The 24,233-nt window shown below is 35.4% G+C and overlaps 4 protein-coding genes across 7 annotated transcripts; 2 read left to right on the forward strand and 2 right to left on the reverse strand.

Moving 5' to 3' along the window:
* The first annotated feature begins 1,827 nt into the window (after positions 1–1,827).
* On the forward strand, positions 1,828–15,340 carry LOC132278537 (putative germin-like protein 2-1). The gene is made up of 6 exons (XM_059780348.1): positions 1,828–1,848; positions 3,391–3,413; positions 6,446–6,609; positions 6,817–6,920; positions 7,058–7,121; positions 14,805–15,340. The coding sequence occupies exons 1-6, from the start codon at positions 1,828–1,830 to the stop codon at positions 15,338–15,340; spliced, it is 912 nt and encodes a 303-aa protein (XP_059636331.1).
* Positions 7,622–13,597, forward strand: LOC132308689 (O-fucosyltransferase 15-like). The gene is made up of 10 exons (XM_059806862.1): positions 7,622–8,314; positions 9,076–9,165; positions 9,278–9,377; positions 9,505–9,566; positions 9,732–9,820; positions 10,761–10,881; positions 10,987–11,130; positions 11,232–11,566; positions 12,108–12,348; positions 13,123–13,597. Exons 1-10 carry the CDS (start codon positions 7,823–7,825, stop codon positions 13,429–13,431), a joined length of 1,983 nt encoding a protein of 660 aa, XP_059662845.1. The 5' UTR covers positions 7,622–7,822; the 3' UTR covers positions 13,432–13,597.
* A 673-nt stretch (positions 15,341–16,013) lies between the features above and the next one.
* Positions 16,014–16,277, reverse strand: LOC132278543 (FAM10 family protein At4g22670-like). Its single transcript, XM_059780357.1, has one exon. It carries the CDS (start codon positions 16,275–16,277, stop codon positions 16,014–16,016), a length of 264 nt encoding a protein of 87 aa, XP_059636340.1.
* A 1,562-nt stretch (positions 16,278–17,839) lies between these two features.
* On the reverse strand, positions 17,840–24,170 carry LOC132308697 (chromatin remodeling protein EBS-like). Of its 4 annotated transcripts, XR_009482461.1 has the most exons (7): positions 23,779–24,169; positions 22,817–23,159; positions 22,657–22,725; positions 21,570–21,705; positions 21,075–21,121; positions 19,054–19,095; positions 17,840–18,113 (listed from the first exon to the last, which is right to left on the reverse strand). XR_009482461.1 is itself a non-coding variant. In XM_059806875.1 (6 exons), exons 1-6 carry the CDS (start codon positions 23,849–23,851, stop codon positions 18,087–18,089), a joined length of 690 nt encoding a protein of 229 aa, XP_059662858.1. In that variant the 5' UTR covers positions 23,852–24,170; the 3' UTR covers positions 17,840–18,086. The 4 variants fall into 4 exon arrangements, 3 of the variants coding, with proteins under 3 accessions (XP_059662858.1, XP_059662866.1, XP_059662877.1); XM_059806875.1 differs by lacking the exon at positions 21,075–21,121 and having other exon boundaries at positions 23,779–24,170; XM_059806883.1 differs by lacking the exon at positions 19,054–19,095.
* Between the last annotated feature and the right edge of the window lie 63 nt (positions 24,171–24,233).

Here is a 24,233-nt window from a genome sequence, read left to right on the forward strand (position 1 = left end):
GATCGAATGTCGAGAAGGAGGACAAGAAACACGATAAGGAAGATGGCTTCCTTTAGATGATGCAGATCTGGATAGATCTATAGATTTTCTGAAATTCAGAAAAACATCACCATCTTGGTCCTGAATAACACAGTCTAAGCTATGATTAGCAATTGGCTGTGCTGGGACGGCATTAGAAATCGTCCAGTGTTCAGGAAATGTTATCTCACTCCAAGGAATCATCCTTTTTGTGGCAACATTGGATGTGTACATGTTAGTGTCCCATAACGCTGTTACTCCTTTAGAGTCTTTGCGTATGGCCTTGGGACACATAGTATCAAGTACTTTGTAATGGATGCGATAAATAACACTTATCACTTCCGATCCAGGTAAGTAATCATATCCATAAGTCTGTACCCTAAGACTTACTGCCTCATGGATATTTTTATCTGTTAAAGATAAATTCAGACTAGGATAGACATCAAAATAAACCGGTCCATGACATAGACTGGTTTCCAGTGCACCCATCAAAGAAGGGTGAAATTTCAGACATCTAGCATCCCTTAGGGTTGCTTGAATGCAGGCATCCATACCTAACAAGGTTAAAGGTTTAAAAGCAATTTGAATTAAACCTATATGGATGTACTTATATTTATGCATGTGCCTCTGAAGGTCACGGGAAGACAATAATTTAATTATTGTATCCTTAGTGCTTAATTGCATGGTCTGTTCCATGGTCTTAATAGTCCATAGATCAGCTAAATTAAGCATTCCGATTTTGTAAATGCTTTTAGCACTTACTGGAGGGATAGTCCATTTGTTCAATTGATTTTGAATATTGGTCCATTCCACTACTTCAGTATTTTTTACCAGTTCTGAATCCTGGTTATCCTGTAGTCCTGAAGAGGAGGACGAAGATGGTTGTAACATGGCTGTTAATTATTGTTAATACTTTAGGTCTGCATAGTGTAACTATTATAATATTATATAGTGAACAGTAAGTTACTATTCTGTCGTCGTTCTGCTTAAGAGAGATTCTATTACTCGTCTGTCAACGATTTACTGGAAACAATACCCTGTGCAGCAATCTAATGCAAAAACGGGTTAAACATTCCAACGCGACTTTTGGACGACCCATAATTGAATCTGTGATAAACATAATTTAGACAGAATAATATTCATATTGTTCAGTACATAATTACGATAATAATCATGCTACCAGAACCTAAAAGCATTAACAATAAAAATTTAAGCCAACATGGCTCTGATACCAAATTAGATATAGATATGAATATAGATAGATACAGTAACAGTATATATATGCAATATCTATAAAGGATCGATAGACTAGAACAAAATTTAAAAGACTTACAGAAAACTTTCTTTATTAAACTTGTACAGAGAAATATTACAGAGGAGAGAAAAGAAAATTGAAAGATACATTGAAGGAAAACATCGCCTTCTATTTATACATAAAATGGACTTGAAATTCACAATTTGAAGTCCGCATAGTGTATGGGATCGTGTGCTCGAATAATGCAGTCGGTCGGCCCACCACTAAGTGCTGTCTCCTTATCGGATGGAAAGTAGACATCTGATGAAAGGAAATACTGTTGAATCAAAGACTTTTGGAAAAGTTCTTTGGCTTCTTCTGTCGGTAGGATTAAGAGGAATCTTTACTTTTTGGGTGGATTCATCTTATCCTTCAAATGTCCTGTGAGAGAGTCCCAATAGTCTGCTATCGAAATCTCATCTTCGGAATTAAGATCTTCGTTGGGATCCTGAGCATAACCTGCAAGACAAGAAAACTGATTTCCATCTTGACTGGTCTGGCTAGAGACTGATACCATGGATGCATCATCTCGTACTGTAGGGGTAGAGGATTCAAAGGATTTAACAAATTTATTCCTCATAAAATCCATGCATTTAACCATTAAATCTGCTTCAGTAATTAATGGTTGTTGTTTTCTGATCATATCTTTAACAAGTTCAAAGGGGTTAAAGATTTCTGGTTCCGGAATAGTTAACTTTGGAATCTTATCCATATATTCCATTGTTTTCTTTCTGATCTGATGGAGGAGGGCTTGAATAGGTTCTTGCGTCATGCCTGACCACCATCTGTAATAAAATATCCTCTGAAGGACTGGTAACTTGTCAGTGGTATAACCACATTGGAAATCCCATTTCCAAATCCAAGGGATTCCAAATTCAGTAAAGAACAATAGGGTGGATTTCCCTACAGGAATATTATCCTGTCCTCGTAATTGAGGATGAAATTGTTGCCATGGCAAATATAATTTGCTGATTGATTCAGGCAACATATCCAGATCAGGGCCAAATATAGCCCACCAGGGTATAACCCAGTTTGGAAAATCAGCCTTAACTGATTGAGGACATATCTTGAAAAACCAAGAATGCCTAATAGTCCATAGATCAGCATATTGTTTAATTATTGTATCCTTAGATCAGCATATTGTTTAATTTAATTATTGTATCCTTAGTGCTTAATTGCATGGTCTGTTCCATGGTCTTAATAGTCCATAGATCAGCTAAATTAAGCATTCCGATTTTGTAAATGCTTTTAGCACTTACTGGAGGGATAGTCCATTTGTTCAATTGATTTTGAACATTGGTCCATTCCACTACTTCAGTATTTTTTACCAGGATGTTTTCATTTGTAAAGAAGGTATTTGCCTCCCATCTACCTTCTTACTCATCAGAAACTTGGCACAACAGGTTATTTTGGGCACTCCCTTTTTAGCTTTGATTATGCCAATTGAGAAAATTGATTCTCATGGAATATGCTCTACTTTACATGGCCAGTCAATTACTTTCCAGTTCTTGACCCCACCAGTAAATAAGCATATCAATACTCTTAAAGATAACATTATCTTTAAGGAAAAACAACTGAATTATTTGCAACAGGAGGTATCCTCCTTAGCAATTAATCAAAGATTGGTACAACCCAAGGAGCAACAGAAAATTGAGTCACTACGGCAACACTTTCTAAAAGAAATCTGTAGTGAGATTCCTAATGCTTTTTGGGCCAGAAAGAAGCATATTGTTTCTTTACCCTATGTCAAGGGGTTTACTGATAGCATGATTCCTTCTAAAGCTAGTCCCAGCCACATGAAAGCTGACTACTTGGAATTATGTAAAACTGAAATCAACTCTTTAATGGCTAAAAAGCTTGTCACTACTAGCTACTCCCCCTGGAGTTGTAGAGCTTTTTATGTCAATAAAAATGCTGAAAAGGAACGAGGAATTCCTCGATTGGTTATTGATTATCGGCCACTTAATCTTACTTTAAGTTGGATCCGATATCCAATCCCCAATATCAAAGATCTTTTAGATAGGTTGCAATCTGCTGTAATCTTCTCTAAATTTGATCTTAAATCTGGATATTACCAGGTACAAATCACCGAAGAAGACAGGTACAAAACAGCTTTTTGCGTACCTTTCGGACAGTATGAATGGACAGTAATGCCATTTGGATTAAAAAATGCCCCTTCAGAATTTCAACATATTTTGAATGACATATTTAATCCTTTTACTGAATTTTCTATTGTTTATATTGATTATATCCTCATATTTTCAAATTCAATCGATCAGCATTATAAACACTTGAAAATTTTCAAAGATATCATTTACCGAAGTGGTTTAGTAGTTTCTGCTCCTAAACTAAAATTGTTTTTAACAAAGGTCAGATTTCTTGGTCATGAAATTTGTGATGGGAAAATTAGACCTATTGATCGCAGTATTGAGTTTGCTTCTAAATTTCCAGATGAAATTAAGGATAAAACTCAGCTCCAAAGATTTTTGGGTAGCTTGAATTATATTCGAAGTCACTACAAAAATCTTGCACAGGATACAGCAATTTTGTACACCAGGTTAAGGAAATCTCCTTCCCCATGGACTTTGGATCACACCAAAGCAGTCCAGAAGATTAAACTCAGAGCAAAACAAATTCCTTGCTTAGCTCTAGCCAATTCTTCATGGTTCAAAATTGTGGAAACAGATGCCTCCAACATTGGATACGGTGGTATTCTGAAACAGCAAAATCCAAATACAGGAACGGAGGAACTTGTTCGCTTCACTTCAGGAACTTGGAAAAATGCACAATTAAATTATTCAACCATAAAAAAGGAAATTCTTTCTTTGGTTAAATGCATTTATAAATTCCAAGATGATTTAATCAATCAGAAATTCTTGTTACGCATTGATTGTAGTGCTGCTAAACAAGTACTGGAAAAAGATGTTAAAAATTTAGTTTCCAAACAGATATTTGCTGGTTGGCAAGCTGATTTATCTGCTTTTGATTTTTCTATTGCATATATTAAAGGCAGTTCTAATTCTTTACCGGATTTTCTAACTCGTGAATTTTTGCAGGGTTCATGAATCAGCCCCCCCATGGGCAGGGCCGGGGTAATACTCCAAAGGCTCGTGGCAAAAACAAGGCTAAGGCCAAAGTGGTTATACCAAAATCTCAAAATTCAACTTCATATTAATGTAAATATGATCGTCTTACATTTTGAATTACAAAATTATCAATTAAAATGTTTCAATCAAAATAAAAAATTCTAAAAATTACTATACCTTTCATTTCCATATATAAAATGCATAGATATCTTTTCATTTATTTAAATCTGTTTTTTCTTGAAACGTTGAAATGTATATTTCTATTTTCTTTGAAATTTTTTATCTAGATCCTCCTAATTTGCTCAAAATGGTGCATTTTGATTATTTTGTGTTCATAAGTTTTTGAAAATTTTGGGTTGTGCTCCTCGAAAATACGTCCAAAAATTACCTTATATCTTATTATATATATATAAAAAAAAATTATTAAATAGTTTACATTAAATATATATATATATACTCGTATATATTTTTCATTAAAGCGTGGCCTAACGTGGATTGAAAATCATCAGATTTGGCCAATTGTGAAACATAGAGATCAGTGATACATACAATTTGGCCTATTGTGCTTTTGTATGTACACAAATGGCTTGATCGAATGCTGTGTTTCGGAGAACGAGAGGAATCAAAATTCATATTTGCGCATACATATATAGTCAACCCACCACGAGATTCTCAAAATTTTGAGGGGTGGTTGGTGAACTTTCACACGAGAGACCTTTATAATATTTCACATATATTAAAAAAATTATAAGAGTATAAAATTTTTATTAAAATGAGATATTAATATTTAAAACACAAAAAATAAAATCTCAAAATTCACAAAAAATAAAATCTCAAAATTCAGCTTCATATTAAAGTAAATATGATCGTCTTATATTTTGAATTACAAAATTATCAATTAAAATGCTTCAATCAAAATAAAAAATTCTAAAAATTACTATACCTTTCATTTCCATATATAAAATGCATAGATATCTTTTCATTTATTTAAATCTGTTTTTTCTTGAAACTTTGAAATGTATATTTCTATTTTCTTTGAAATTTTTTATCTAGATCCTCCTAATTTGCTCAAAATGGTGCATTTTGATTATTTTGTGTTTATAAGTTTTTGAAAATTTTGGGTTGTGCTCCTCGAAAATACGTCCAAAAATTACCTTATATCTTATTATATATATAAAAAAATAAAAAATAAAAATTCTAGAGACCTAAATGCCCCATTCTAGATAAAAGATAGTTTTATATTTTCATATGTCATATAAAATTATTCGATTTGATCGATTTAATAGCTGACCGAGTTTCCATTACCTATAAAATTTTGCATCTGCAACATCATAAAATGATAATAAAATAAATGACAAAATAACTTTTCGTTTCCAAAGCCCGCCCATAATTGGATCTCATGTTGAACAAGAAAAAGAAAAGAAAACATTCAAAATACAAAATGTTTTCATTAATTTTTGGGTAAAATGCAAAAAACCCCCCTGAACTATCAGCCAATTGCACAAAACCCCCTTGAATTAACCAATGCCCCCCTGAACTATTAAAAAGTTGCATTTAAGGACAGTAGGCAAGTTTCCGTCACCAGAAAAAGAAAATTACAAAATTATCCTTTAGTGGAACGATGCAGTTTTGATGGTTTATTCCCAAATCACACCCAAACACAACCTTAGTTTACTGTTACACCTAATTACCCAAACACAGCCTTATCATTACACTGTTTATCTTCTTCATCAATCCTAACCGCAAGATTTCGCCGCTCCAACTAAGGCAGCATAAACAGCAGCTCTCTCCTTCCCTCCCTCTATGTGTGTGTCTATATATATATATATGTGCCTGTCCAGAGAATTGAAGATATCCAGAGGAAGCATTTTCGGGAGAAATAGTTAAATATGAAACAGAGGGATTGAAATCCAAACAAAACCCTCACCACTCCTCTCCATCGATACCCTTACACTCCTCATCGGAACCGTAACTCAGCCGGCGACACACCCCCCTTTCACTCGTCGCCGAATTGATGGTTCAAATTAGACCCAATTGCTTGTTTCAGCGAACCCAAATCGAGAACATGGTCTCGTCGCCGAATTGATATTCAGATTGAAACCCAATTGGATCGCCGTCGTCGCCTTCGTTGTTCGTCGTCGGCATCGCCGTGTCCGGTGCTTGTGAATTTTGACCCACCTGCTGAGACCCAACCAGACTGGATTGCAGAAGGTTAAGATGTGTGTTTTTGTGTGTTTTCTTCTTTTGCATTGATTTTGTAGAAAAGTTGGGTTCCAAGGTCTAGAAAAGAGAGAGAGAGGGGGGTGTTGATTGTTGCAAACTCTTTGATTTTGCAGGAAAAGTTGGATTCCTAGGGTTAGAAACAGAGAGAGGGGGTTGTTGTTTGTCTTAATTTTTTTTTCTCATCTTCTTAAAGAGATGGAGTTGGATTAGAGAGAGGGAGAGGCGGTGGTGGCGTCCATGGATGGTGGAAGTGGCTGGTTGGGGAAGAAGATACAGAGAGAGAGAGTCGGCGATTTGGGGTTAATTTTGTTTAGGTTTTAATTTTGGATATTTTTTTTTTTTGGAAAATATCAAAAATTTTGGTTTTATACAATAAGGGCAGCTTTGTCATTTTAAAGTTACAGCCCTGGCATGTGATTATCACGTGCCTATTTAGCCGGAGGAACCAAATGGAACCTTACCGGTGGGTAAGTTTTGCAAAAGTTTGGATAGTTCAGGGGGTTAAATGTTAAAAAAAAAGTTCAGGGGGGTTTTTAGGGAGAGAGAGTATAGTTCAGGGGTTTTTTTTGCACTTTACCCTTAATTTTTTTATCAATTTTTTTAATAAAAAATAGACAATGCTTAGCTACTCACTAGGGTGAAATTACCCACTCCCTATGTGGTCCAATAACAAAATAGCACATCACATTTAATAATAAAATAATCCACACCTAAAAACACTATATACATTTATTCGATACTTTATTCAAGAAAACTATATACATTTATTCGATACTTGATTCAAGAAAACTATATACATTTATTGGATAGTTGATCCAAGAAAACAAAAAAAGGTGTGAATTATTTTATTATTAAATGTGACGTGCTATTTTGTTATTTGACTACATAAGAAGTGAATGGCATTATTCATAAAAAAATATATATACTTAATACATAATTAGTGGCATAGTGGCATTTTTTAAGACAGGAAACCAAACCCTCATATTTAGTTTTAATTCGGACACTTCCCACCACCCTCACTAAATATTCCTACAAAAAAAAAAAGAAAAAAGCACGTCTTCAACTCTCTGTATCTCTCTCTCTCTCACACACACACACACACGCACACAAAGTTCACAAACACACACACAATGTTCACAAACACACACAGATTCAGATGACATTCAAGAAACATTCGGTACAGATTAGCTAACTATAGATCATGAATATGACCTCCATCTCTAGTCACTCCTCACATGTACCTGTGGAAACCAACGGTCTGATACTAATTCAACAGCAAGCTCAGCAAGAACCTGACTTTGATGAAATCCGAGTCTCGGATCGGTCCGAGTCGAACCAGTTGTCCAACTCGTTAACCGCTCGGTGCTCCACTCCAAGAACTCGACAGAGCTCGCCTCGAGATCCCCTCGGAACTCGGTCCTCCAATGCCCAGTCTTCTTCTCTTTGTTGTTTTGGGTTTATTCGGTGGTTAGAGTTAGGGTTTTTCTTGGAATCGAGGCAGAGAGTGCTGAATAAGAAGGCGAGGAAGGTCTGGTATAGGAGGCGAGTGAGGGGAATAGCGGCGGTGATTGGATTGGTGGCTTGTTTTTTCTTGATGAATTGGTGGATGCTTTGGCGGATTCAAGATTCGGGATTTGGTCTGAGTCTTAAGCACAAGTTTCGAAGAGCAAATGCTTCAAAGTTGTCAATTCCGGTATGTTTTAATCAAGTTTCAATTCAATTTTGAGGTTAAAGTTCTAGCTTGTACAAGTACAAGTTACTACTGGTGAAATGCGCTGTTGATGCATGAGTTCAATCATCTTTTACTAGCAGGATTCTACTAAACATTGAAACTTTCAAAAGATTGGAAATGTATAAAAATTACCCATAAATGCTGTAGTTTTTATTGCCTACTGGATCCTGAAAAAAATTGAATTCTTTTGAAAGAATATAAGAGAAGTGATTGGTCAATAATATTTGGTATTGTATAGAACAGCTTTGATTTGTTGAACTGTGGAGAAAGAATGATTTTAGGCATGTGGCTAAATTGTAATGGACAATTAATCAATGGGTGTCAGTTACTTGTACAGTAGGATGGAGGTATTCAATTATTTGTCCATCTTTGCAGGAACCAACTTGATGTGGCAATTACAAGTATGATACTCCTTATGTTGTCGTTGTGAGCAGTGTTATAGGATTTTACATCTCAATTTGATGCTACAGTAGAAATGGTTGTTGTGCTACACTAATCCACCTGCTACTATGTCTTCCTGGATTGTGTTGCAAGTCCAGTTTCAAAATTAAATGCAGAGCCGGTTGACAAAAAAAAAAAAAACACACACACACACAGCTGATTCCTTTTTGCTGGTTAGTGGAGTAGTCAAAATTGGTACAATTGTTGTACATCAATGTGTTTTGTTTGAGCTGGTGCAGAAATCTGGTTGTTCTTACATTTTCCTCACACAATGATTACAGGGAGAATTGGGAAAGATTGGAAAGGGGAAGAAGCCACAAAAAACTATCTATGCAAGGCTGTTGGCTAAAGCGGCCCATGCCTTGGCAGAGGTAGGCTTAATTTGTGAAGTTTGTCTTACGTTAATCCATACAACGGATATATTTGTTTCATTATTTGGTTGTTAAGTTGCCTTGTTTTATTATTTGATGTTACAATACTCAGGGACAGAACAAACCCGAGCCAAAAGGCCTTTGGGATGAGCCATTCGTCCCTGCTTCTTCCTGGATACCTTGCGCTGACCAACGTAACTGGGAACCTAATGGTGACCCTCTCTCTCTCTCTCTCTCCCCTTCAACCTATCTATCTATCTCTGTGTGTATGGCCACATGCACGGATGCATCCCACGACTTAATAAATCTCATATGGTGCTGAATGTTGTTTGTAATCAGAGGGATTCAATGGATACATTCTTGTTAGTGCTAATGGTGGGATAAACCAACAACGAGTAGCTGTAAGTTATGTCTATGAATCAAATTCCTGCTTCTATGATTATTTATAGTTGTTTCAATCGTATGAGTCGTCTTGATTCCTGAAAAGAAGTTTCGGTCCTATTGAATAATATAAAATTGCTTGTACTGTTTTCTACCAGCTAAATCACTGCTCTGATTGACAACAGGTCTGTAATGCTGTTGCTGTTGCTCGATTACTTAATGCAACTCTTGTTGTTCCCAATTTTCTGTATAGTAGCGTTTGGAGAGATGTGAGGTGACATATTAAGCTCTTCTGTTTTGTCGTCATCTTTTTTCTTCCATCTTACATTCTTTCTGTTCTGTAGTGATAAACTGTTGATGCCTCTACCTTCGTGTAAGATTACATATTGGTCTAAAGGTCATTCATTATTGGAGGGAACCTATTTTACAAGTTTACTTCTTTGTTATAAGACCCTTGGTTTTACTCTTATATTAGATTCCTTCAGTGTTCCTCAAGAATAGTTTATTCATATGAGCAAGTAAGGTTTTCTCTTATTTTTTCTTGGGGTTATAAGATGATACTGAGAGCACAAAGTTTAGCATATTATATATTTATATATTCATTATTCTACTATATGCTTATATTGAGGGAATATCTCTTTTGATTTGATTGGTTGGGTTTGAACCGTTTGGTATGTTCTCGAAAATGCTACCACTTGGCAATGCGATAGAACCTCTGATAGATAGGGATAACTGCATAATGGGATTTATGTGTGTTGTGTGTTTTAATTTTCCTATTTTGTGTTTTGCCATTGCCATAAAAAGTTTTACATGTTTGTCAAGCTATAATAGCTCATGTCCATGTCACAATCTTTGATTTTGCTCTGTTAATGAATTTTAATTTGGGCACTCGTTCCAGTATTAAGTTCTATGATTACAACTAATCATTTACAATGAGTCGATTTCACTTTCACAGATTTGGCACCTTTATACGAACTTGGGTCTTTCAGATGCCTGCCTTGGTTTTCAAATACTGATTTAGAATGGTGAATTGAGTAAAATGATAGTAGTCTCACAGAAAGTGCCGTCTTAATATGAACTTATCTGTATATTTGTCTCTATGCAAGATCAATATGACAATAAGTATTCCAAGTAGTTTCTAATGACAAAATTGTTTGAAATCTGTCTCGATTCTTAAAATGGAGAAGTGACTGCCAAATTCTATAATTTCTTAGCCAATTCAGCGATATCTATCAGGAGGAGCATTTTATCAACTACTTGAAACCTGATATTCGGATAGTGAAGGAACTGCCTAAGGAGCTTCAGTCATTAGATCTGGAGGCAATTGGTAGTATGGTCAGATTCTTACCCCAATCAATGATAACAGTTGCTTATGGTGCATAGGTAGCTTCAATTAAATGTTTTGCTCATATTGCATTTCTTACTGGAATTCTGTTACAGGTGACAGATGCAGACATTATGAAAGAGGCCAAGCCAAGTTTTTACCTGAAATACATTCTTCCTATCTTACATCGAAATAGAGTTGTCCATTTTGTTGGATTTGGGAATCGTTTGGCATCTGATCCATTACCATCTCAGTTGCAGGTAGATCTCTAGCGTTTTTAACATCTTTATCTATTGTAATGTTAGCTTCTGATACTTTTTGCCTTTAATACATTTCTTGCTAATTGGGGCACTTTGTCTAGAGACTGCGGTGCAGATGTAATTTTCATGCATTGCAATTTGTTCCCAAAATACAAAAAACTGGTGCTTTGCTTATTCAAAGGATGCGCCAGAATGCTACACACTCAGGAACATTAGATCGATACCTTGTTGGCCCATTTGCGGAATCAAAGATGAAGAAGAAAAGGGGTAATGCACTGAAAGCTTCCCGATACTTGGCTTTGCACCTGAGGTTTGAAATTGACATGGTAGCTCATTCTTTGTGCGAGTTTGGTGGGGGAGAAGAAGAAAGAAAAGAATTGGAAGCATATCGTGAAATTCATTTCCCTGCATTGACTCATCTAAAGTATACCACAAAGTATGCCTCCTTTTCATTTTTATTATTTGATTTTCTACTTGCGCACTCACATATAATGATTTGTGATATGGAAAGCGGCCATATGAAGAGGCCGCTTCTTTTTGAGGGGTTGACTTTCACTAGTATTGCATGGTGAATGCAATGGAGGTGATACACCTGCAGACTTTTGAAAAAAACTCTCTCAAAGTAATATTCACTTGTAGTTTCACTGACATTAAACAAAGCGTTGGATCCAGTTTTGGACTATTTTCAGAAGGAATCTTCTTGTGACATCATCACTTTACCTCCCTCTGGAATGTAAAGAATTTGTTGCAGATAAATTATAGATCAGTTTGTGTAGTGGACATATTGGTATAAGACTACCTAGAAGCATTCTTGGAACTAGTTTTTCATGATGCAATATTACGCTTGATCTATGGACAACCCTTAGAAACAAGACTGATATGTTGATATTTATCGTACATTTGATTTACACTACTATGGGGAGCATTTATCTCACATTTATTTGAATAATTTCAAGTCATCTTTGAATTTGTTGCAGGTTACCCTCTCCAACAGCACTTAGATCAGAAGGTTTATGTCCATTAGCGCCTGAAGAAACTGTGCTTATGCTTGCTGCTCTTGGTTTTAACCGCAAGACCAACATATTTCTGGCAGGTGCCAATATTTTTGGAGGGAGGTCGAGGTTGGCTGCCTTAATCAGCTTGTATCCTAATTTGGTTACTAAAGAGAAATTGCTTTCATCATCTGAAATGGAATCATTCAGCAATTTTTCATCTCAGGTAATGTTTATATTGCATCTTCTCTTTAATCCTTGGCCTGTTTCGGCTATTACTAGACTTGCCTAACTGAGTTCCTTCCCCACCCATTTGTGTGTAACTTTTAATTTTGAAGTGTTCTATAGCAAGCTCTTTCTATCATCCAACACATTGATAATTTATGTAACTCAACTTCTCCACGTTTTAATATGGATTTTTTTTGGGCTCTAGTGGACAACATCTGCTCGAATAAGGTTCATACTTTGTTTTTTATTTAGATTTCTGTAATACAAATAAATTAGGATGTTTTGCTACATCCTGACCATCTTTTCTCGTGGGATTAGAGAGTAGTTGATTTTTTATTTTTATTTTTTCAATAATGATTGTTTGAAGTAGTATGCTATATATTGAAAACCTAAAAAGCATAGGTCCTAGATGCCTTCATTTTGTTCTAGGTGCATTTGGGAGTTTTGGCGTCCTTACGCATTGCGTGTAATCTTTTTGGGTATTCTTACTTCACTCTCAGTTTAAAATTACTGATATGTATATAAAATGAAGACCTGAAATATGCTTTGGTGTATAATTGCTCCATTTACTAAACCTGTATTCTCTGGTGCACTGACTATCTTTTCTGTGAAAGGAAAGTAATCCCACATAAACCATCATGTATATATATATATTTTTTTTTACATCAGTTAGCTATCATTAATTGTTGAAAGTATTCGACTGAGTTGCAGACTATTCCTTGCAGTTTTCATGTCCGTTACAATAATATTTATTTTTTCTGCTGGTGTGTAGCTAGCGGCACTGGACTTCATTGGCTGCACAGCTTCCGATGTATTTGCCATGACGGACTCGGGGAGTCAGATGTCATCTTTGGTGTCTGGTTATCGTGTATACTATGGTGGAGGGAAAATGCCAACTATACGGCCAAACAAGCGAAGACTTGCAGACATCTTTTTGAAGAACAACACAATAGAATGGAAGGTGTTTGAGGGAAGAGTCAGGAAGGCGGTAAGACAAAATAAACGGGTTTTTTCACGGCCTACCGGAAGGAGTGTATACAGGTATCCACGGTGTAAGGAGTGTATGTGCATGACAGAATAGTGGATTTTTAAAGCAGTCTGCAAAATCTGTCTTTGCTTGTCAATTATAATTTTAACATTCATTGTTGTATTTTTAGTCTTGTTTTGAGTTTCTTACCAATTCTTGTATTTGTAACATTCATTCCCCCCCCAAAAAAAATAAAAAATTAGTGCTGATAGATATACAACTCTGGAAGCTTTGCATTCTTCTCCTCTCCCCAACCTGCCTGAATAAAAGTCAAAATCTTATACAATTCATTTTTCTTTTTTCTTTCTTTATTTTTTATGAAATTGCAGAGGACACCACCAACCAAAGTCCCAGAGTAACAATCAAAGCTGTAATATGGTATTGCAATTTGTAACAATAAGTATAGTTCAGTTTTACAAATTACTGAAAAAAAAAAAAAAAAAAAAAAAAAAAAAAAAAAAAAGGAAGCAAATGAAAATCAAGAAAAAATTAATTAATTACCTTTATCATTGTTTTTCTGGTAAATAATACAAGAACAGAACAATTAGCCAAGAAATAATTAATCCTCATTCCCTGGGCTCATCTACAAACCCGGTTTGAGACAATTGGGTGCATTCATGTCTTGAAACGGTCACATATTATATAGGTCCATGATCGATTTGTCTGACCAAGTCGTCTCAAAATCAAATGGTTTTTTTTTTTTTATGACCATTGCTGTTAATTTATTTAAGAATACCAATCTTGTTCACTATTACTACATTGTGAGATCGAAAGATTGCTTGCTTTAATTTATTCATAAATCCAGTTTGAGCAAGCCGTGTACATCAAGCAGATCGTGAGCCGGCACCAAAGAATTTGTACAATTTACCAATTCCACACGAGGTGAAATCTTTTATCATTGCGGACCGGAATCCTTTGTTGTACAGCACGGGTATTCCACAACAATCAAACACTGTATGTAATTAAAAAACACGCAGTCGTGTGTGTTTCAATCACAACCCTTGATTACAGTACAACTCATAACGTTAGATCAGATCCTCTATTGTACAGCATAGGTGATGTACAACAATCAATGATTGTGATTGAAACATATTGCACAGCATAGGTGATGTACAACAATCAATGATTGTGATTGAAACATATAGCCTTGTGTGTTTATGTATGTGTTTGAATCACAGCCCTTGGTTGCCAAACAACACCCATTTTGTATGGCAGTGAATTCCAAACTCGTAACCGGCCTTAGCTTCTGATATATATAAATATCATTATTATTATTATTATTATTATTATTATTATTATTATTTACTTGCAAATTTAACTAAACGAACGCTTACCCACAATATTAACCCCAGCACAACTCGAACATCTCAGTCGTACTTGTTGAATATTTCATAGTTCTTACATTTTTTTGGTGCAACATATAACAGTGCTAGTGAATGGCATGGTTTGCAAGGACCCCAAGCTTGCACAAGCCACCGATTTCTTCTTCAGCGGTCTTCACGTGGCCGGCAACACATCCAACGCAGTTGGCTCAAAAGTGAGTCCAGTAAATGTAGCTCAAATACCAGGACTCAACACTCTTGGCATCTCCATGGTGCGTATCGACTATGCACCATGGGGCATCAACCCTCCCCACACCCACCCTCGTGCCACTGAAATCCTGACCGTCCTTGAAGGCAGCCTCCACGTAGGGTTCGTCACCTCCAACCAGGAAAACAGGCTCATCGCTAAGGTTCTCAACAAGGGTGACGTGTTCGTGTTCTCGGAAGGACTTGTCCATTTCCAGCAAAATGTGGGACATGGTCATGCGGTTGCTATTGCAGCTCTTGGTAGCCAGAATCCTGGTGTTATTACCATTGCCAATGCTGTGTTCGGATCGAAGCCGGACATCTCTGGTGATGTTCTGACGAAGGCTTTTCAAGTTGACAAGAACATAATCCATCAGTTGCACTCGAAATTCTAGGTGCTAGGCAACGATTTGGAGCCGTTAAGTCGAAGAATAATTAGTGATCAATGTGGTTGTGTTTATTTAATTAGCCTGCTATTGTTTGATTTACTTGATTTGTTACATGAGTAATTTGATTGTTTGTTCCAAAGACTAATAAAATTCAAGTATGCAAATTTTAATTAGTGTTGACTCTGTCCTTTTAAAGAAAAAAGTACCAGAGGTTGGTTGAGAATCCACCAAGTGATCTTGCATGAACGTACCTTGGAAACTTCACTAACAAGCTACAATTACAACATGGCTAGGTTCAGTGGTGACACAAGGACATCTCATGAAAAGACAAGACAAAATAAATAACATGGTTTGAGAGAGAGAGAGAGAGATACATTGATGTATAACTTAAAATGCAATATTGCTCCTGTTTCCATTTTTTAGAACTTCTATCTATATATATATATATATATATATATATATAACTTGTGTCTCTTTGACAGAGCTAGAGAGGCACGTATAGTTCAATATATATATCAAATGCAGTTATTCTTTATTATAATATTTAGATGGCAAATCAGACATACATAGAAACAGTACACCATTAGCAACCTAATTGAACAAAACCAGTGAATAGTAGGCAATTTATTATTTTATATATATATATATGCTTGGGAACACAGCTTCTTTCCTAGCTCACTCAAGGCGGCAGTGGTACACCACCGATTCCAGGCAGTGGCAGTGGTACACCACCGATTCCAGGTAGTCCACCTCCGATACCAGGCTGTCCACCGCCGATTCCAGGCAGTGCTACACCACCGATATTAGCCCCGACACCAGGCTGTCCAAAGATTCCATCACCATCTCCGGCAGCACTAGATCCCCCTGAGCTTTCAAGCTTCCTAGCGTAGGTGTTACAAATAAGAGCACCAAGAAGCACCACAAGAACAAACCTACAAGTCATCTTTAAAAGTAATGACAGTAAAGATGGCTTTTGATATTGAGAAGTGAACACTTCCAGTGAGGGTTTATATATATATAAAATGACATACAAAATATCGTGGAATGTTTTAGATATATACACCCATACCGATCCAGACATATCATGGAGTTGATTGTTGAGAATGTTTTAACTAATACCCATACCGATCCAGACACAAGTACTAAGGACGCATGCGCATACACACCATATCATGTACCCATACGGTTTCAGACATAACGACGTACCAAACGCGGTGAACCAAGAGAATATATCAAGAATCATAATACAAAGATTTATGTACGTAAAATTACTAATTTGAGTCTTCTAACCCTCCCGCTCACTATACATATAAAAAAGAAAAAGAATTGGAAATCTTCGGTCAAAATTTATGACTAATATAAATATTTGACAAAAGATTTCACTAAATAATAATAAAAATAAAAATATAAAATAGAAAAAAGAATTGAAAATCTTTCATTAAAATCTATGACTAATGTAAATATTGATAAAAGATTTCACTATGCAAAAAATAAATTAAAAACATAAAATTATAAGTTTGAGTCTTCTAACCCTCCGCTCACTCTCTTTTTAAAGTGACCTTTTCAAGATTTGGGCCACAACATCACAATAGAGTAGATGGTTGTGAATGATATAAATATACATCAAATCATATGGCATGTAACCACCTCAGTTAATTATCTCTAATGGTTGAAAGTATCATCAAACTGTGTTGCACACTATCCCTGGCAATTTCCATGTCAATTACTACAATTTTATTTTATTTTATTTTTTCTGGTAAAGTGTGGCAAATTATAAAATCTGATTTTTGTGGCTAGTAGCCTACTACTAGCAGCGGGCTTCATTGGCGGCACAACTTCCGATGTATTTGCCAAGACGGACGACTGTGCGAGTAAACACGAAATCGAAAGACAACCTGTATATAAATTTTCCCATGAAAATTCAACTGGGGGTTAATTTATATATATACATGCATGTGAGAGGGCCATTTGTCAAGGGCCTCCTACACTAAAGGTGCCATTCTAAAGTATCAGACATACATCAATAAATATATATATATATATATATATATATATATAACCACCAATTTAGTCTCTCCCAAAGCCCCATTCACAATCCTGGTAAATTAATGTTCCTGTACTTAATGCTGCTGATGGGAAAAAAAAAGTTGTATTGTACTTATTAAACCAAAAAAAAGTTGTATTGTACTCACAAATACCAGTAACAGTCGATTACAAAGAGCCATCCCTGCATAGCAACACAATTTAGGTTTTCATTTATTAAAAAGCAAGTAAAACTAACCGCTTGGTGTCATGTTAGACGCCATGAAAATTGTTGGTAACAAGCTTGAGCTTGTTAACTTACCATATGCCGGTCGGACTTCCATTTTATTGGCATCAATGGCAGAAAAGAGCACAAAGAGTTAGATTTTCAGCCAACATACTGCTTTTTGAACAAAACGACAATGCAGTCCAAGAGATGCATCATACATGGTTTTAGCAGATGTTAATAGTTAATACTAACAATTCAGAACCAACATTTTTCCTAAATTAGAGATTTAATTACTGAATCGTCCAACTGCACAGAACATGTACCAAAGTCATCTTCTAAATACATAAAACACGAATTTAGATCAAGACAAGATGCAAATTACCAACAGCCTTTAGTCTGATCGGATAACCATTACAATATTCTGCACTGTACAGCACCCAAAAGATCAACACTGAGTTTAATGGTCATGTCACTTCATGCAGCGCGAGCCTCCAGATGAATTCACCTCTTCTGCCGCTTGGGCTCCATCTGCACAAGAAGGGAGCTTTTATTGATCAAGAAGCATCATATTAGAAACACACGCAAACATTTTGCTACCAGATGCAGTTATTAAAGGAAGTTATAATCAATATGGTTCTAAGGCTAATCAAAACATATAGACACATAAAAAAAATGACTAGACCAATTTATTAAATATATCGGCTCTGACAGGATTTACTCTAGTCTCACTGAGGCCCAAAACTACCTTAAAAAACAGGGATAAAGCGAGCTAACCCACTAAATTGCTCTTGGAGACCGAAATGAGAACTCAGATATGAGGGAAAGATCTCAGAAACTCTACACAAAATATAGAACGTTCGGAAAGAGAGAGTTTTTGACTACTCTGCATTAGGCCACTCCCAGAAGTATAAATAATGGGATGCTACAAAAATAAATATTAAATAGCTAGATGATGAGAGCAACAATTACAACATCTTGCAGGTAAGGTTCAGTGGTGACACACAGACATATCATGTAAAGACAAGACAAGACAATGCTTGTATAAAAAAGATCTATAGAGTTATGACATTGTAAGGTTCATTTGCAGCGTAAATCTAAAAATCTGGAATAGTAGAGAACAACTTATACCATTCATGGTAATCACATAAGATCAATTTCTCAAGATACAAAAGAATTAGAATTTATAAAGGTTAAAAAAACACACACACACAGATCCTCTCGGTTTAGGGTCACATCACAGCCAGACAATTATTCAATCAAAGGAGATCCAAAATAAGAAGAAAATAAGAGAAATTTAACAACCTGGTCCTCTCAGTTTAGGGTCGCATAACAGCCAGACAATTATTCAATAATAGGACATTGGCAAAATAAGAACAAAAAAAGAGAACATTAACAACCTTTCAAATTAGCCATTAACAAATTTGTGTAGCATACAAATTACATTTCATATTTAGATGATGTTGCTCACCAACAAGTTTTGACCTTCTGACGGATATCTTAAGCACCGATTCTGATACAATAATTCAGAGAGAGGGAAAAAAAAAAAGGGATCAAAGTAAAAATACAATAGACAGAAGATTTAGGCACTCTAAAATGACAAGTAGCAATTATAATCACATTAAGATCTTTACTTCGTAAATAAAGGAACAAAGGGTGATTACATCATAACATGCTCAATTTCAGTCACATAAATTAGTAAAATAACTAATCATGAAAAAAAGAAAAAAAAAAAATTAGTAAAAGAACTAGAAATTCCAAAATGACATCAACAACAATTTAATTCAGAGAAATGGAGTGAGTATCCTCCTGTAAAAAGCATCCGGGTAAAAGCTGCAGAGTACTCTCAGATGTTTATTAAGAAAGTATTCAACTCCCAAACAAAATGCTTCCAAATTTTCAGGCCTCCAAAATTGCACCCTCCACTCCTAGTTTTACCCTATAATGCAAACTTGTAATCATACATTTGTTGTTCTTACAGCAAAACATTCATCTTCCAAACATATTTTAGAATATAAAGTTCTTTTGGGATGTTGATTTGAAGTTAAATTCTTGTGTAAGCATATCAATTTGTCGCCCCTGATACAATTCAACCAACAACAGAGGAATAATCCCTATTTATTAGCATTTCTAACACAGTATCAAAATTTATAAACAGCTACAAACTCTTAAATAATGCATACAATGACGTCTCGAGCGCCAACAACAGATTATTTTTATAAAATCATACTAGACTATGAAGTTTCGAGCGCCAACAACAGATTATTTCTAACAGATGGTTGTATACAATGACATCTCCGTTTTTTTCCAACCCTACATGTAGCGTTACTCATCCAACAAATGTACCACACTATGACTCCAGTAAAAACAGCTCTTGGAAAAATAGATTATTTTTATAAAATCATACTAGACTCAAAATAATGCATTTCTCAAATGTTTGAAAGTCTAAATGGAAAAATTAATGATCCGTTTGTTTTTTTTCTTTTTACTAGTAACATGTACACACACACATGTAATCAATGCATATATAAACACACTGTGCTTATTATACAAATTCATATACATGTATACGTGCATGATTTATCTCCATTTTTTTCAACCCTACTTGTACAAGTACACTAACATAAAATTGATTTGCTTTACTTGATGTACATAAAAATAAGAGTCTGTGGTCAGTTTCTAAAAATATCGTAAATAATTTTTAAAGCTTCAGCCACACGGGTAAATAAGAACGAAAACCTTTTTATTGTCATGTAAAAGGACTATACATGAACAATGTTTTCCAAAGTGTAAAACAAGAAGCGTATTAGATGATAATAGGGAAATGATAAACTTAGCAAAATAAATAAATATAGAAATAATTGGGATGTGGTCAAGAATGAGTTAACATGATGTTCCCAAGGATATGCTCCAGAGAAAGATATTGCAAACCCAAGTTCTCCAAGGCAGAGTAAGAGCAACATATTCTACTTTATGGGGTCAGAATCGGCAATTAAAATTGGAAATGCAGACAGTCACGCCAATTATAACAACCAACTGTGACGTGTGAACACCAATAGAAAGGAATGGAGACAGAGAATTGATGTGGCTGACCCCATTCATATGGGAATAAGGCAGGGATGATGATAATGAACTATGAAGTGTGAACGTTGTCAAGATAAAAAATGATTCAAAACCAGTTTCTCCATTGCAACCAATTTGCCCGTGGATGCAAAAATATATCATATGTACAGCAATATTATGAAGCTCAAAATGATGCTACATATTTTACTTAAATTTTGTGTGAATGTTCAATCAATGCCCCCACAAAGATCCCATATTATCCATGACTCAATAAGTGAACACATGATTTCCTTTTTCCTTCTATTGGTAAGTAACACATAAGTTTCTTTTGAACTAATGTTTTCACCAACTTACCTTCTAAGCTATTACCATTATTAATGTGTTACAACTACATAAATCTCTAATTATAATACAAATTAAATAGCTCACATCTTGATAGTGGCTCATGTGTATTCTTCCAGGGTAGCAAACTCCTTCTGTAATGTAAAGAAAATGCATCAATTAATCTTTCCTTCACTAAACAAAAACGTTTACTCATAGCATTAGCTGCAAACAATTTTCCATCTGAAGTGCATGTGTGCTTAACCACAATTTTGCCCAGAAAAAAATTTATTCATGTCACTATTTTTCATATTTGTTATCCTCCAATGTTGCACCTACAGATTAGCCCTTAAAACAAGTAAATCAATATATTATGTGAGTCATGACAGACAGATTGAATGAGGCAAACAAGGACAGAAAACATGCAACTTTAATGATTGGAAGCATGCTCATGAGTAGTCTAACCTTTGCAACTACAGATCAGCCCTTTAAACAAGTAAATCATTTTATTATGTGAGTCATGACAGACAGATTGAATGACACAAACAAGGACAGAACACATGCAACTTTAATGATTGGAAGCAAGCCAATGAGTAGTCTCACCTTCCCATTAGCCATTGCTGATGCAGGAAAGGTGTCCTGGGATTTTTTGGTATCATCATATTCACAGTCTGCACACATAAAGCGTTCCAACTTTTTTGCGTGTTCAATAGTCATGTCCACACAAGCAGGATGATACCTACAAGTACCACGGTAGCAACACATTACATACCATAATGCAGACATTTAAGCAAGTCACTCTGAAGTCCACATTTGTAAATTGCTGCATCCAAGGTGAGGCACACTTGAAGGCTTAAATCTAAATGAACAACAACAATAACATTATATAGAGATTTTATCATTTTCACTAGAAACTGAGTTATTCAGGCACCAAAATGCTCTTGTTTCCACCAGCAAAACGCCCAAAGCTTAACAAATGTAAGCAATCCTCTGAATTATATTATATACATGTGCTAAAGTACAAACCAAAAAAAAACTAGAAAAAACAGAATAAACAACTCGAAAAAATCAGCATACTTATGAAGGTTAAAGAAGATGTAGCAGCAGATGGAAGTCCATCAATCTACAAGCCAGGAGATGTTTAGACTACTTAAGTTGTTTTGCGAATTATAGGTATTCCTTTTTGTCCTTGAACATTAAGTGGTTCATATTGCTTGTAATCAAGGAATTAGCTTTGAATTCCTTGCTTTCATGTAATCCATTTTGGGCATTACAGTGGCTGGAAGTGAACTCTTCAGTTTTTACCTCTTTCTGAAGTCCATCTTGTTCATGTTTACACTTTGAATGGAAATTCCTAAGTAATTACTATCAACAAAATAAGGTTTTCCAGACAATCTTCATTCAACATTCCTTTGATTGCAGAGACATAGGAAAAGAAAAGAAGATATATGGTCAGAAAACGAAGAAAACTGTAACACCAATAAACTGAGCCTCATTACACTTATAGGCTTAGTTGATAGATTTCCTCATCTTTCATACTTCAAAACAACTAAAACGCAAGCCATAACAATTTCTTCTCTTTTCCTCCATTTCCCCAACAACCAAACAAAAGGCTACGCAAACAACTTTTTTTTAACATAAACTGGAAGGACTCAAAATAATAATCAACAACTGAAAAAAAAATATATACCAGTCCTTGCATCCCTCACATTGTACCATCAAATCATCCGGATTATAAGGCATTTCACATTTGCAATACCTTCAAAACAACACCCAGAATCATCATCTTATCCACAAATAAAATTAACTGAACTTCAGGTAAGGACCAAATTGATAAAACACAAACTCACACTGCAACACGGTCTGGTGTGAATGCTCCTGTAGCAGCTTTATACTCAAAACGACAATAGTAATCTTCAGCACCAACATTTTCAAGCTTAGTATAGTTCTTGAAAGTGTGAACAGTGCACTTGCCTTCAATAGTGTGAGCACTCTGAACATCATGGTGGTCCGACAAGAACAACTCTTTTGCTCCATGGAACTGTCTCCGCCCTCCCATAGACTCCTCCGGCCGATAGTACCACCTCACCCTGACCTTCACGTTGTTCCGAATATCTGCTTCAATCCTCTCCACAAGCGCCACATAAGGTGCCGTATTGGTGTCCGATGGTCGCATCAACACACAATCCCCAGCTTCAGAAACACATCAAAACAATCAAACCCGACATTCAATCATCAAAACAGGTACAAATTTCCAGCTAAAAACCACACCAAAAATCAAAAGCACACCTGAACAATCGAAAGTAACATTCAATCACTGAAAACATGTCTTTTTATAAGCATATATGTATGTAACAGGAACACATATTTCCAACTTCAAAACCACATAAAAAATTGTAAAAAATAAATAATTTAATAAAACTACCACTGAAAATGTATGTATATAGGTAGATGTAAACTTATGTTTATATGCATGTGTTTTAATAAGCATGAAAAATCACAGCAACACAAATTTCCAGCTAAAACCCACATCCAAAATCAAAAAGCACACCAGAACAATGAAAAGCGGCATTCAATCACTAAAACCATATTTTTTTTCCTAAATAAATAAATCCATGTATTTTTTATAAGCATATATGCATATATACATGCCACAGCAACACAAATTTCCAGCTACAAAACAACATTAAATATATATATATATATATATCATCACTAGAAATGTATGTATATAGATGGATATAAACTTAGGTGTATATGCATGTATATATTACCTCTGACGATTATATGTATATGCATGTATATATATTACCTCTGACGACTTTGTTGGTGCCTCTGATGGTGTAAGAGTCCATGTCTCTTTTTCCTGGTCTCGTCTTGGCCATTGACACAGATGTTGAGTTTTTGCTATGGCGCAAATGCGAACAAATTTCAGAGAACTATAGAGATAAAAACCGATATATGTATAGAATTTGGAGTGTATTTTGGCGGACGAATCGTAAATCTAGGTGAATTGTTCGGGATTGCTAGCTGGTTTTCGAGGTATGTCAATCGACTCTGAAAAAAATAGTTGTTTAAAAACCCTAGATTTAGGGGAGAAGAAGACAGAACCCTGGTTTTGAAGACTCGAGACTTGTACACTAGTGGCTTTGTGGAGTGTGAGAATTTTATTCAATGAATCCGTATATGATTCATTTTATTTACCCCCACACCCCCATCACACAGATATATACATATATATATATAAAGCAATTATGTCTTTTTATT

The sequence above is a fragment of the Cornus florida genome, unplaced genomic scaffold (genome assembly GCF_030987335.1).
Source record: "Cornus florida cultivar Cherokee Brave unplaced genomic scaffold, ASM3098733v1 CherokeeBrave_3.0.0_Hap2_Chr01, whole genome shotgun sequence".
NCBI classification, from domain to species: domain Eukaryota; kingdom Viridiplantae; phylum Streptophyta; class Magnoliopsida; order Cornales; family Cornaceae; genus Cornus; species Cornus florida.